We start from the raw sequence: 14,623 nt of genomic DNA, 5'->3' as shown, positions 1-14,623 counted from the left end.
CCGTTGCCGTAGGCAAGGTGCCTCGACGGCCGGGCCCCTCACGGGCAAGCTCGCACCGATGCAGCCCCCCCAGCTCTCTGGCCTCGGATTCCTCTTGTCGCCAACATGACCGCCGTCTGGTTCGTCGCCTGTGCAGGCTCGCATTGCGAGCATCACATTTACTCCTTTGCGTAACCACTGATACTCCGGTCTTGCAGCCATGCCAGCACCAAAGCAGCCGGCTGTGGTCTAGACATAAGTGCTGACGCCATTCCTGGAAGCCACCACCGCCGCCTCTACGCATGTGATCCCGGCAGAGCTGCCGTTGGGCCTGCGTCATGGACTCCTTGATGCTCAAACATCGCAACATAAGTACTCAAGTACTCCCACAGCTGACAACTGACCCACTGACCTGTTGTCCGTTCGTCATTTGATGGGTTGGGAATTCTCGTCTAAACCTGCCCTCCCGCAGCTGGTCGCCAAACCGGACCACTGACCCCCGACTCCATCCGTTGGACGCCCGAAAACGATCTCCTGGCCTGAGGTGGAGATGACGCACCTTGTTCCCACGTCCATGATGCTGTCTATCTAAAGCCGGAGCCACGCGACTGTTCTAAACTGGGCCAGGTTTTCAGAGCATATGCTACTTGTCCTTTGCGTGGGCATTGTTTGCGCCTTCCACAACCGCAAACTCTTTATACCCAACGACCCATGCGTGTTCTCGGACTATCAAACGTGCGGTGACCTGTTGCCACGGACTCAGCTCTCGTGAGAAGAGTTCATCTGCATGCATCCATCACAGCACGAGATCCCGGCCAAGCTAGCGACAGTATACCGGCCTGCTGACCCCATGACTGCGCGACAAGGGCAGTCCTGGACCCAACCAAACATGTACGCGGTATTGTCCCGTGTCCGCAGAGAGCTGATTCGTCTGCGTGGCTCTCCACATTAGACGTGCATACGACACCACCATCTGCACACTAAGCGTGCAACCACATCTCTTCTGCAACCCGTCAAACTCGCCAAGGCTGTCTCGGAGGCGGGCCACGAGCTACTGCGACTTTTCAGGATGGCCTCGTTCTCGTCGCACATCAAGCAGGTGCACCGCAACAATGTCGCTGTGCTCCGGCGCTCTCCGACCTTGGAGATTGCGGGGGCCCTCGGCGATTTGGGAACTCTGCTACCCCTCATGATCGTGCTTGCGGTCAATGGCTCAATCTCACTGTCGACGACCTTGGTATTTTCAGGCATTTTCAATCTGGCCACCGGGGTCATTTTCGGTGTCCCGTTACCAGTCCAGCCCATGAAGGTATGCTCAGTCTCTTCTCGTCTGCATCTTTTGCCCGCCTCTGCCTCGGAGCACGCCGGTAATATTGCTGACTTTCGTCGCAGGCTATTGCTGCTGCTGCCATTGCGTCTCACGCATCGCAACGCGAGACTCTCGCAGCAGGTAGTGTCACGGCGACAGTCGTGTTGCTTCTGAGCATCACCGGGCTTCTGCATTGGGTAACGCGTATTATTCCTGTGCCAGTCATCAAAGGCATCCAGCTTGGTGCCGGGTTGTCGCTCATCATAGCGGCGGGAGCGTCGTTACTACGCCCCCTCTCGTGGCTATATCCCTTTGACAACCGCATTTGGGCGATTGCTGCATTTCTTGGCTTACTCACAAGCCTCCGACAACCGAGAATCCCGTACGCATTGGTAGTCTTTGTTAGCGGGCTGATTCTTGCCATCCTCCAGGTGGTGGCCTCTGATAATAGCGACTCGTCGAATCGACGACTGCCATCGTTTCGCGTTTGGGAACCATACTTTGTACTCCCTTCATGGACGGCTGATGCCGTTGGCATGGGCATTGCGCAACTCCCGCTCACCACTTTGAACTCGGTCGTGGCGGTGAATGCGCTTGCGTCAGATCTCATGCCCGATCTTCCCACGCCCAGCGTTACAGCTCTCGGCACAAGTGTCGGCATCATGAACGTCATGGGTTGCTGGTTCGGAGCAATGCCCGTGTGCCACGGTGCAGGCGGCCTGGCAGCGCAATTCCGCTTCGGCGCGAGAAGTGGTGCCAGTATCATACTGCTTGGTGCGTTCAAGCTCGTTCTTGGGCTCTTCCTTGGCGAGACCTTGTTGGACCTTCTTCACGCCTTTCCAGCAAGTCTCCTCGGGATCATGGTTATAGCTGCTGGTCTAGAGCTTGCGAAGGTCGGCCAAAGCCTGAATCACGGCGCCCCTGACCTCTGGGAGTCGTCAGCAGGACAGAAGAAGCACCGGGACATTACAGATGGCCAACGGGAAGAACGCTGGACAGTCATGATGACAACCACCGCCGGTATCCTCGCGTTCAAGAACGATGCGATAGGCTTCGCAGCCGGATTGTTGTGCCATGCAGCATATCGTCGTTGGGGCAGGCCGAGGCAGAATCGATTCCAGGATCCCTCGGACGAGGGGTCACCATTGATAAGAGCTTGAAGGATCTAGGCGAGTCATGAGCTTCCTGCGGGTCTAGAGGAGGGACAATTAGGACACTGTGGTCTGGAATGTCTGCCGGAAGCTCGCTCGTATGTCATGGAGCATTTCGTCCATCAGAAAATAGATGCTCCGTGACGTCTGACGGGAGGGGAGGCACCTCGGAATTGAGGATAGTTCAGCGCAACATTGACGCTCGCTTTGGATATGGCCATCTGGACGTGGACTGTGAACTGACTGAATGTGTTCCAAGGTTGGCCTGGATGAAGCCATTCCCATGTCGTTTGTTAGATGCTCAAATCTTTTGGAAGGGGTGCCGCCAAAGAGTGGGGTCTGGCGCCAGTAGATTTTCGGGACGCCTCAAGCAGTGGCCAATCAGGGGGAGCCTGGTGATCGCGCCTGCCGCCTGCAGTCGGTAGCAGCGCGCGCAAAGCAACGTGGGACCCGCCGTTAGGCTGAGGATGGCAGATCCAGCCGGCCTAGCAGGCCGTCCCTGCTCGATGGCTGCCGCGCCGTCCGCCGGAGACCTGCCTGCCCTGCCCCAAAACATTTTCCCATCCTCGGACGGCCGGCCTGCCTGCTCCAGCTGCTGCAACAACCCATCCCACGACGACGCGCAGGAAGCAGCGGTCCTCGCATCTCGCCATCCGGCACCTGTCCTCGCGCCTTCTGCACGCCACCCCGATCCCCAGCGGCGCGCCGCCGACGAAGGAGCTGTCTCTCCATTCTCACCGTTCTGAATGGCCAGCGATGACTTCGTCCAACGCTCCCGCGGCCGGTGGTCGCATCGAGTCTGACGATCGAGGTCCCGAACTCGGCTCTCTCCCACCGCCACCGCAGTCGCGTTCACAGCCAGCGATACAAGGCGACTCCGCGACAAAGGACACGACCGGGCAAGCAACCAATGTCCTTGTTGACGCGCCTATGCAGTCGTCGGGGTCAACTGATGCGAATCCACTCGGACCCGCCCCTCACGAAATTCCCGGCCCTTCAACATCGACCGCGCCTGCGGACAACGGCTTCGACAGGCCACAGTCGATGCCGGGAACTCTGGCAGCGAGTCACCAAGACTCTCATGCTGGGAAGAGTGCCGCATCTGCCCAGGAACCACCACTACCGATGCTAGACACGGCGCTAGGCGCATTCGATTGCGCCGGCAACCATGAGGGTGACAACGAAGACTACGACCATCCCATGTTGTCTCCTCCAACTATTTCACCACTGTCGACCCCCGCTGTCACGCATGTCAATGTCGACGACGAGAAAGACATGGACGCGCTCATGCTTTCTGCACCCGGGACTGCGCCAGAGCTTCCAGGCGGCAAAAAGGTCCTGCAAGAAGCCGCAGCAATCGTTCCCAATGCCGCTAATGGACTCGCCCTCTCCCAAACAGTCAATCCTGGCACTGAGCCGACAGCGATGGATCTCGATGAGCCTCAGCTGCCAGAGATATCCCAATATCACGCCCAAATGATCCGTCAGAGCCTTAACCCCGCGGCGAGTCGGCGGAGTGGCCCAGGTGGTGCTCAAAGAAACCTGGAGCATATGCAATCAATAGCGACGACAGACCCTGAGCCAGACAGCATTCAGCGGTACGAGCCCGGACGCTCAAATGGAAACGGCAACGTCGACCCCAACGTCCTCATGATGGCTTTAGCAAACGCGTCTGGCGCGCAGTTCGACCACCTGCCTAATGCCATCGCGCCTTCTGAAATTTCTTTGCACGATCGGACCTCGTTCACACAGGAGGACGATGATCCTACCACTCCCAGCGCTTCTGCCCGAAACAGCCAGAATCTTGAGTCCTTTGCGCGCATAGAATTCGAGGACAGTGTTTTCCAGATGACGACGTACGCCGTCATAATAGGTCGTGATCAGAAGGCCATCAACCAGGCTAGAAAGGACGAGCGGAGGATGGAAATGTATCGTCGGAGAGTTGACGATGCGATGAGGAACGGCTTGCCACCTCCTACTCCAATAGCATTCGACAGGGGAAAATTCAGCAAATCCTATGTCAGTGAGGAGGGTGGGATGTTAGGACCAGAATCCGACGGCGAGGACAACACAAGAGCAAACAGGAAGAAGCGCCTAGGGTCGGCTCATGCTTCTGTCAATGGCGACGACAGCAATGACGCCGATTCCGCCGACCGCGAGCGGGCAAAGTCGAATCGCCAATACGTTTCCCATACACCTGGCGCCGCTGCCGTTGACGTTGGCACACTGCAGCCCTCCACCGCACACATTCCTTTTATTGGCATCCATTCACCGGGACCGGATATTGCCAAAAAGACAAAGGGTATTTCGCGACAGCACCTCAAGATCCAGTTCAATGAAACCCTCGGCGTGTTTCAGGCAATTGCTCTCCATCGCAACGGATTTTTCGTCGGCGATGTTATTTGCAAAGACGAACATCCTGTCACCCTTCGCAGTGGCGAGAAGCTCCAGATCAAAGATGTATCCTTTCGATTCATCATCAATGGTGTCGAAGAGGGCAAGACTGGTGGCGAGGAGTTGGATGAAGAGACTTCCAGTAAACGAATGTCAATCGGGGGCAAGGAGATGAGTTTTGACTTTGAGCACTCAGAAAACGAAAAGTATCAAGACTCTAGCGAGGATCTGTCTCCTCCTGCAGAGACAGTCAAGTCGCCAACTCCTGCACCAGCTCCGATTCCTTCACCGGTAGTCACAAGAGTCCCACCACCAAAACCCGCGCCTGTACCAGCGCCTGTTGCGGTGCCGGTAGCAGAAGTGGCAGTTCCAGAATCCGCGCCGCGGGAGCCTTCTCCCGCGGCACTGCCCATGCCCGATCCTATGCACTATGGCCTTTCTCAAGAAGAGCTGGCATTGTCACAGCTTCAGGAGGCGGTGTCGAGAGCGTCTCCTTCCGACCCGCCACCGCTTCCAATGCCTCCACCACCGCCCGAACCGCCTGTGGAGCCGGTCGTGCCGATGGAGGACATGAGAATGATTGATGCGTCAACGTTGGGCCTTGGCGATGAATTCCCCCCGAGTTCCTCATGCAGATACCCAAGCGGAGAGGTCCTGGTCGGCCACCGAAGGACGGTATCATGTCTAAGAGGGAACGACGTCTGCTCAAGAAACAACTGCAAGAGAATTCCCGGAAGACTCTACCACAAGAACCTCCCGGCGAGAAGATCAAGCGGCCCGTCGGCCGGCCTAGGAAGAACCCATTGCCCGAGGATGGGGAGAAGACCGAGAAACGGAAGTACAACAAGCGAAAGTCCATCGAAGACGGCGACCTCGGATCAGATGCCGAAAGGAGAGCTCGGGAAAAGAAGGACAAGAAGGTCCGACCAAAGTCGCCACCCTTGCAGCTCAACAGGGAGGACTTTACCGAAGAGCAGCTTGCCAAACCAAGCAAGAACTATGGTGTCTTGATTGACGAAGCCTTAGGTCACGGACCCCCGGAGGGTCTGACCCTCAAACAAATCTACAAGAGAATCACCCAGAGATATCCTTGGTTTTATTTTCACGCGGAGACAAAGGGATGGGAGAGCAGCGTTCGTCACAATCTTATTGGGAATGAGGCTTTCAAGAAAGCTGAGACAACTGGCTTATGGTCGAGAGTCCCTGGGGTTGAGCTTGATGCTGGAAAAAAGAGAAAGGCTGTTTCACCAGATCGTCATTTGGGCGGCCCTCATGGGCATCTAGCTCACATGGCTCAGCATCAGTATTATCAGGGAGGTCCGTACATGCCGCAGCCCATGCCTTATGCGCATGGCATGCAGAACGCGTATACTGGAGCTGGAACTGCAGCTGGCACTCAGCAGCGGCCCGGACAGCCTGGCCCAAATACTGCACTCCCTCATGCTCAACACCCAAGCACCGGACAGCCTGGCTATCCTCCACAAGCACCAGCACCAGCCCAGCTGCCGCCAGGGTATGGAGCTTCCGCAGTCAACAGGCCACCAGTCGCTGGACAGCAGAGCACATACAGTTCTCCTTACGCACGGCCACCTCCTCCGCCCCCGCCGGCCCAGGAAAGTCCCATCAAAGCAGAGCCTGGCACCTCAACAGCTGCTCAGGGCACTCAACACACGGCTGGACAGCCAGGAGGCTCCTCAGACAACCAGGCGACGGCAGCACAGCAGACTCATCGAGCTCCGGCCGCACAACCACAAGGTCAAACACCCCGGCCGACCCAGCAAGTTACGACACCTACTCCCTCAGGACCTGTCCAACGGCCCCATCTCACACCAGAGATGGAGAAGGCTATTGCCCAGTTCAGGACCAATGTCATGGCAGACCTCTCCAAGCATACCAAGAATGCTGGTCAAATAATCGATGCCGCGATTGGTCGAGTTCGGGGGCTCTCCACGCCACCAACTGTACCAGGATTCGAGGAGGTCGAGAGGACTTTGGTCAACGGTTTGCAAACAATGATCAGCAAGATGCAGAGGGTGGAAATTCGCAGTGCGACCCCGGCCTCGGGATCACCAGCTCCGGCACAAGTGCAGGCACAGAAGCAGCCTCTTTCGTCGCAACCTCAATCACACAGACCGAACCAACCACATACTGCTCCCGGTCCCGCGCAAGCGCCTATCGCGCCACAAGCTGTGCAAAATAGCCAGCCCAGCTCACTGCCTACCACTACACAGCAAGCATCAGCCCCTGATAGGCAACCGCCTCAAGCTTTGGTACAAACCCAGCAGCCAGCCCACGGACAAGCACAAGTGCCCAGACCCGCTCCTCAGACACAAGCACAATCGACGCCGGCTCAGGTGCCCACACAACCTACAACGGTAGGCAAAGCACCTACGCAACCGTCTGTCCCCCCGCAAAGCCAAGCGCAGCCGCCTCCGCGGCCACAGGTTCCGCCTCAGGCTCACGTGCCAGGCCATGTTCCCGGACAGGTTCGGGGACAAGCACCACCGCAAGCTCGAGCTTCGCCAATACAGCAGCCTGCAAACGCCAGGACTACACCGAATCCAGCGCAGAGCCCGGCACCTGGTGCGGTCACAGCCACTTCTGCTCTGTCAACTTGTGATGCTGAGATTCAGCGGAGAATCAAGAGCTTCCGAGAGAGCATTATTGGCACCTTAAAGGCAAAGACAAACCAGGCAGAAGCCATTGTCGATTCCGCGATCCGTCGGGCTCAGGGACTCTCCAACCCGGGCGCTTTCAAGGGATGGGAGCAGGCGGATCGTCTCATGTACGAGTCTGTCACCAAGATCATCAACGATGTTCGCAAGCGACAGGACTTAGCAGCCCAAGCAGCCAACGCCAACGCGTCCGCTCGCTCGTCTCAGACCCCAGCACCGGCGGTGCAATCTCAGAAGGGCCCTTCTGCGTCTCCAGCGCCAGGCACACCAGCTACGGCTTCCTCAGCGGTTCAACAGGCCAACCAAACAAGGGTCTCTCAACCTCCCGGAGCGTCGCCACAAGGCCCTTCAGCTACAACTCCAAACATGAAAGGCGCGACGCCATACGTGCCAAGGCCAGGCATCTCAGTTGCTAGGCCCGCCAGTGCCCAGGTTCAACGGCCCAGTCCAAGCAGTGTGGCTGGCCCTCCACCCGTTCGCAAGGACTCCACCCCTAGTGTAAGTGCAGCGAGCCCCGTTCCAGCTTTGCAGCAGCCGAAGAGTTCGAGCCCTGCACTCGCTATTGCCGGAACTGCTCAGCAGCCATCTCCAGCTCCGAAGCCCGCTATACCGCCCACCCATTCCGCCGCTGCTCCTGCTGTGAAGCAAAACTTTCAGCAAATATCAGCAAACACGAACCCGGCAGTCAAGGCTAGCGTTGCCAGGCATAACTTCACGGGTGCAGTGAATCCCAGCGCTGGCGTTATGGACCAGATCGCGGGGCAGAAGGCACGCGTGAGCGGCGCTGGCAGCATCGCCGGCCCCTCAACAAGTCAAGCCAGTACAGGAGCAGGGCTGTCTACACCAATGGCATCGACCTCATCGGTAGGGAAGCCTCCCTTAACTACCACGCCCAACTTCTCCGCGGCAGCACGCCCAAGTGCTGGCGTTGTCAGCCAAATCACTGGCCACCAGCAGCGCAATGCTTCCGAGGCTGTCTTGTCCAAATTCCCGAGCCCAGCGCCGCCAAGCGCAGGAGTCCTGGACCAGATCACCAGTCAACACCTCAAGATGGCGAGCCAACAAGTATCGAAACCTGGAGGTGCAGCACCGGCACGATTGACGCAGCCAGCGCCCAACTCGGCATCCGGACAGCCGGTACCGCATCCGCCGGCTCAGCCAGCAACGATGCAAGCTGGAAGTTCGCAGTCAGCATCGAACCTTGCTGGCGCTTCTCGCCCAGCGGCTCCCCATCATGCAGTCTCTCAGACTCCAACAAGTCAAGCGGTAGCACCGCGGCCTGCAGTATCTCAGCCAGCCCCAGCTCGTCCGGCAGCCAACCAGCTACCCGCTGCGCGAGCGCAAGTTGCGCAGGCTTCGACACCTCTGCAACCGAATAGTCAAGGTCCAGCTACACAGGCACCGGCCGTTCAAGCCCAAGCTTCACAGCCGCTCGTAAGCCAACCTCCGGCTGGGCCACGGCCGCCGCCGCAGGCCACCTCCGCCCAGGCGACGACTGCCCATATTCCGGCTCCCCGGGCACCGGCTGCGCAAGCACCTGGCAGTGGCCCAGCATCTGCTGTGAAACTAACTGTTGCGCAAGCACCAGCTGCTGCCAAACCGGCATCTCCCCCGGGAGTCGCTCTGGGTGCCACATCCAACGCCTCCAGTCAACCTAACACAACTACAACATCCGTGCCACAATCAAGCACACCCAAGCCGGCGATTGGCCCCGATACTAGTAAGCCTCAGGAAGCCAGCCAGCTCGCAGGGCAAAAGCGGCCATTGGAACAAGACGGCAAGGTCGGAGAGGAGCCGCAACTCAAGAAGGTTGCGGTTTCCGCCGAGTAGTACGACGAGCGCAAGATATTGCTTTGCAAACGGGTGTTTTCGCTTCTGTTGCTTCATTTGTGATTGATACCACGGTGTGTTCCGCAAGAGACGGGAACCAGAAGAACATGATTTGTCATGATACCACCAGACGAAGGGAAGAGGAAGTTGATAAGCAGCGGGGATTGAAAAGTAATGACACGACCATCACGACTACAAAGATCAGGAGGCAACTTGAACACTACGCAGGGAAAATGTCCTTTGTTCGCCTCGACGAAAAGGTGGAAAGGGCCCTGGCTTAACAGGCGTTTTGGGAGAAGGGAATGATTATTAGCTTGGGGTTTCTTTTTCCGGGTTCTTGTCAGTATGGTAGAGCGAATGCGGGCAATGCCTTTCGTCCAGTCAGATACCAATCGTTATGTTTTACCATTCATCCTAGTCTGTTGTGTCCGCCCAGTCGCGTGTCCTGCTCGGAGACCATCCTTTGCACGGCAGGGTCTATCTATCATCTCGCGCTGCAAAGCCGCAGTGTGGAAGATGGTATTTATGTGTGCGTGTGGTATTTCTCTATTTGCCATCTGTTGTTGAAAGGCGATTGAGGCTCCCCCGACCATGTTTCCCTCCACGGTATATGCCCAAACGAGGGAAACTGGCTCGGCGGCTGAATGGCCGCGCGGGAAATATGTAAAGAAAAATGTCCAAGTATCTAACGCCGCGGCCGCGATCTTATGCATGCGAATCGGCCCTGCCTGTTGTATCGTGAAGTTGAGTCTACGCCCTTTCCCTATTCTCGCTGTAATGCACGTGACATCCATCATGTCTATCGTCTTAAATCAAAGTATCGTTGGTAATGCTACAATATTCATTGCCTTAGAAAAGGCCCTGAATTTCTCCAGTCTCAACATCAACATCGACGTTGATGTAACCTGGAGCCGTGGGCAGACCCGGGATGGTCTGGATATCAGCAGCCAGAGCATACCTGTACACAATGTTAGGGTCACAGCGTTTTCTAGTGGACAGTTCAAGTAACTACTCACAGGTATCCGGCACCAGCGGCCATCCGCACATCCCTGATGGGCACAGTGAACCCAGTAGGGGCACCCTTGAGCTCGGGGTCGTGGGACAGCGAGTACTGCGTCTTGGCGACGCAGATGGGGAGGTTTGCGAAGCCCTGCCTTGTGTACGTGTCGACCTTCTTCTGGGCTAATTCAGAGAACTCAACCGCTGAGGCACCATACATCTTCATGCAAATGGCCTCCATACGCTCCTGCACCGAGCCGCCTTCAGTCTCATACAAAAGCTTGAAGTTCTTGGGCTTCTCTGCGGCGGCGGCGACTCCCTTGGCAAGATCGACGGCACCCTTTCCGCCCTCAGCCCAGTGGTTAGCCAATATCGCATCCTCGGCACCAGCGGCAATAGCCTCTTCGCGAATGACAGCGATCTCGGCGTCGGTGTCGGTCGAGAATTTGTTGACAGCGACGACAACGGGGCAGCCGTAAGACTTGGCATTTTCAACGTGCTTCTTGAGGTTGACGCAGCCCTTACGCAGGATGTCCACATTCTCCTCCTTGTAGACGGCGTGCAAAGCAGCGCCGGGTGTGATAGGCGGACCGCCACCGTGCACCTTCAATGCTCGGACAGTAGCAACGATGACCACAACATCAGGGACCAGACCAGAGGCACGGCACTTGATGTTGAAGAAGCGTTCACCACCCATGGTGAAGTCGAAGCCAGCCTCAGTGACAGCGAAACCAGCCTTTTCGCTGTGATCCTCATCGGGCTCGGTACCAACAAGCTTGAGTGCCATCTTGTCGGCAAGAATGGAGCTGTTGCCAATGCTGATATTGGCAAAAGGGCCGGCATGGACGAATACGGGGGTACCCTCCAGAGTCTGCATGAGGTTCGGTTTGATGGCGTCCTTCATAAGCGCCGTGAGAGCACCTCCCGCACCAATGTCGTCACATGTCACCGGCTCACCCGATTTCGAGCTGGCCACGACCATGCGTCCCAACCTCTCGCGCATATCGGAAAGGTCTGTGCTCATGGCAAGGATAGCCATGCACTCACTGGCGACAGAGATATCGAAGCCGGTCTCACGGGTATGACCCTTCTCCGTTGGGGCGATGCCAACGTTGATGCCGCGAAGATGGCGGTCGTTCACGTCTAGAACACGTCTCCAGGTGATGGTCTCTGGGTCAATGTCCAAGCGAGCGAAGCGGTGGATTTCGTCCTCGGTCAGGTCGTCAGGGTTTGTCTTATCGATGCCGAGCTTCTTGAGGCGCCTGAACCAGATCGGGGCAAAAGTTCGCTTTCCATTCTTGGCGGGCACAAGTCTCTTGTACAGAGGACCGTCCTTTTGTGTGCTCTCGTGGAACATGCGAGTCTCGATGGCGGCAGCCAAGAGGTTATTGGCAGCAGAGATTGCGTGGATATCACCAGTCAAGTGCATGTTGAACTCATCCATAGGAATGACCTGGCTGTAGCCACCACCAGCCGCACCACCCTTGATACCGAAAGTTGGGCCCTGGCTGGGCTGCCGGACATTGGCAAACGTCAAGCGGCCCAGATGAGCACCGAGAGCCTGTGCGAGACCCATCGTCGTCGTCGACTTGCCTTCACCAAGTGGCGTAGGAGTGATGCCAGTGACCACAACATATCGACCGTTTCGGCGGTGCTCAAGACGCTTCAGCAGTGTAAGGTCAACCTTGGCCTTGTAGGCCCCATAGGGCTCCAATTCGTGGGGTGCGATGCCTACTTCCTGGGCAACGCGAGTAATCTGCTTGGGGGTCTGGGATCTCGACACGTCGATATCGGAAGGGACGGGGTCCTGGAGAGCCAGAGGCAAGGGTACAATGCCCCGCTTCTTCTGACGGTCGAAATAAGCCGTAGTAGAATCGACAACATTTTGGAGGAGCATAGCAACGGTCATGGGTCCAACACCGCCAGGAACTGGGGTGATGACAGAGGCAACCTCGCTTGCAGATTCGAAATCAACGTCACCGACAAGTCGCTTCCCAGACTTCTTGGTGGCGTCGTCGACGAAGTTTGTACCCACATCGATGACGACAGCACCAGGCTTGAGCCACTCGCCTTTGACGAAGCCAGCTTGGCCGATGGCGGCAACAACAATATCAGCCTGCTTGACCTTCTCGGCGATATTATCGGTTTTGGAGTGGCACACAGTCACGGTCGCATCCGCGTTCTTCAGCAGATAGCTGACCGGGCTTCCGACAATGTCGCTCCGACCAAGAACCACGGCATTCTTGCCCTTGGGGTCCACGCCGGCCTCCTGCAAAAGAACCATGACTCCCTTTGGCGTGCAGGGCACAAAGTACGGGTTGCCACCTTTCTTGGCCAGCTCACCAATGTTGACAGTGCCAAAGCCATCGACGTCCTTCTCGTCGGCGACGGCAGAGGTGACGGTGTACTCGTTGATGTGCGAGGGAAGCGGGAGCTGAACGAGAATGCCGAATACTGAGGCATCGTTGTTGAGAACGTGTAGGTGTGCCAGAAGCTCAGCCTCGGGGATGGTCTCCGGGTAGTGCAAGAGCTCGCAGTGTATGTTGGCCTACGATGAAGGAATGAGAATCTGCCAACAAACTGCGCGACACTTTGTCCCAACCGCCAGACATGGCGAGGGTTACTTACCTCCTGGGCAGCCTTGAGCTTCATGCGCACATAGGTTGCTGTGGAAAGGAAGAATTGGGTGAGTCAATGGCCGAGTGGCACACATTGGGACTGGACTACTGACAGGAGTCAGGGCGATCGCCCACTGGATGACAATGCTTGTTAGTTGCTGTCCACTGCCGGGCTGCTCAATGGTCAAGGCATACCTTGGATGATCTTGAGGCTGGGCTGGAACCTGGGGTTCGACTGCTGCTTGGCGGCAATGTCCTTGGCCAGCTTCTCACGAATGCTCTTTGCGATGGCGGTGCCATCGAGTTTGGTGGCGGCCATGGTGGGGTAGCGCGATGCTGACGCAAAGGTGCGGTAGAGGGCAGGGCCACAGGATTGGGAGACGAAGGGAGTCGCAGAGGGAGCCACGAGCTTCGAGGGCGCCGGGCGACAGCTGTGACGCAGAGACGAGGACCTCACGGGCAAATGCTGCTGTGAAAATGGTCTGCTGCTGGTGGGGAGGAGACCACGATGGGCAGTTGCTGCGTGCAAAGAGGGGTGCCCTGACAAGCTTGAGTGCAGGCCTGTATCGGGAGTGCTGATCGGGTGGGGCCACCCGCCGTGGCCGTGGCCGAAATCCGCTGTAGCGTGCCGGTTGCTGGTGGTGTGCCAGCGCCACAACCTTTCCTGCTGGTGCTGCAGTCGTGCCACGGCGACCTCAGCGCGCATGAGCACGACTGCAGACGGCGCGGTGCACTGCTGCCGACGTGGTAGGCAGCGCAGCGAGGCTTGCGCGAGGCGTGCCATGTCTCTGCTCTCGAGGCCGCGGTGCTGCGCACTCTCTGCTGGCAAGGTCTATCCCGGAGGAGACTCTGCTGTCTTTCTGCAAAGATAGAGAGTGCTTGGCCGGCTGGCCGGTCGACTTGTCATCGAGAAATATACAAAAATAAATAATCCGAAATGAAAATCCGCTCGTGTCCCATGGCGGTGCGCTACTGTAGGTCCGGCAGTCGATATTACGTGAAGAGTCTGTCAACTCTTCCAAGGATGGGCAGGTCAATCCCATAAACAGTTTAGCCTGGGGGAGAGCCATTCATCCACGCCCGTTTCGCTCGACGCTTTCTCTCTATTGTGATTATGTAATACAGTTGATGTAGGCTCGGCCTGGGACGACTTGACCAGAAGGCCGTTCGGTCCGTCCCTCTACGCGTGCTGGATCAAGACCAATGGTCAAAAATGTTGCCATGAGATGGTGCCTTGGAAGTGGCAGATCAGGCTGCGACCCAAAGGATGCTACTATCGTGGTCCATGACTCACGCTGTATCTGAACAGAAACCCCTGCTCCCTGGCTGTCAGTGTGAGACTGGACATTAACATGGTAGAGTCATCCACCATTCATGCTTGTGTTCGTCATACTCTCTGCACTGTGTGTGCGAGCACTTGCAGGGGGCGTGGAGTCAGACGCCAGAGTGCAACAATGTCCAGTCCTGGCGTGAACAAGTCAATGAGAACCGTGGCCGTCTGTGACTCAGACATCTTAGGGACGCACCGTTTTATCCTTTTTTGGACCATCAGGCTGACGAGGATGAGCTCAGATCGTGACTGAGACGCGATTGGGAAGCAAGATGTAGAGCCTCAACCCTGCTGCTTAGCTCAGCAGACCGCGATAGATGCATAAAATCGTGGAGGAG

General features: G+C 57.2%; 3 protein-coding genes across 3 annotated transcripts; 2 read left to right on the top strand and 1 right to left on the bottom strand.

The window, feature by feature from the left end:
• The first annotated feature begins 699 nt into the window (after positions 1-699).
• On the top strand, positions 700-2,472 carry B0I36DRAFT_152531 (uncharacterized protein). The gene is made up of 2 exons (XM_046148534.1): positions 700-1,288; positions 1,372-2,472. Exons 1-2 carry the CDS (start codon positions 1,049-1,051, stop codon positions 2,446-2,448), a joined length of 1,317 nt encoding a protein of 438 aa, XP_046009216.1. The 5' UTR covers positions 700-1,048; the 3' UTR covers positions 2,449-2,472.
• A 578-nt stretch (positions 2,473-3,050) lies between these two features.
• B0I36DRAFT_329659 (uncharacterized protein) lies at positions 3,051-9,751 on the top strand. Its single transcript, XM_046154737.1, is given in 26 exon segments — positions 3,051-3,357; positions 3,376-3,505; positions 3,515-3,613; positions 3,626-3,690; positions 3,709-5,455; positions 5,485-7,103; positions 7,116-7,307; positions 7,320-7,416; positions 7,429-7,538; positions 7,566-7,628; positions 7,638-7,649; positions 7,659-7,730; positions 7,743-7,796; positions 7,806-7,982; positions 7,992-8,006; positions 8,040-8,249; positions 8,262-8,372; positions 8,382-8,488; positions 8,504-8,573; positions 8,616-8,645; positions 8,667-8,747; positions 8,757-8,774; positions 8,802-8,942; positions 8,982-9,182; positions 9,207-9,228; positions 9,244-9,751. Coding segments are annotated over 26 exon segments (5,700 nt in total). The 5' UTR covers positions 3,051-3,195; the 3' UTR covers positions 9,339-9,751.
• Positions 9,752-10,187: 436 nt separating this feature from the next.
• B0I36DRAFT_248973 (formate--tetrahydrofolate ligase-domain-containing protein) lies at positions 10,188-13,274 on the bottom strand (the record flags this gene model as incomplete). The annotated part of the gene is made up of 5 exons (XM_046150429.1): positions 10,188-10,296; positions 10,355-12,885; positions 12,966-13,003; positions 13,069-13,089; positions 13,151-13,274. 5 exons carry the CDS (start codon positions 13,272-13,274, stop codon positions 10,188-10,190), a joined length of 2,823 nt encoding a protein of 940 aa, XP_046009214.1.
• Between the last annotated feature and the right edge of the window lie 1,349 nt (positions 13,275-14,623).

The sequence above is a fragment of the Microdochium trichocladiopsis genome, assembly GCF_020744255.1.
Source record: "Microdochium trichocladiopsis strain MPI-CAGE-CH-0230 chromosome Unknown B0I36scaffold_8, whole genome shotgun sequence".
In the NCBI taxonomy this organism is placed as follows: domain Eukaryota; kingdom Fungi; phylum Ascomycota; class Sordariomycetes; order Xylariales; family Microdochiaceae; genus Microdochium; species Microdochium trichocladiopsis.
Note: the sequence above shows the minus strand (reverse complement) of the source record. Positions and strands in the feature narration are given on the sequence as shown.

Bases quoted from the DNA above. Each gene is read 5' to 3' on its own strand.
- B0I36DRAFT_152531 (XM_046148534.1), top strand. From the start codon at position 1,049: ATGGCCTCGTTCTCGTCGCACATCAAGCAGGTGCACCGCAACAATGTC. The intron at 1,289-1,371 runs GTATGCTCAGTC...CTTTCGTCGCAG, and splicing joins TACCAGTCCAGCCCATGAAG to GCTATTGCTGCTGCTGCCAT.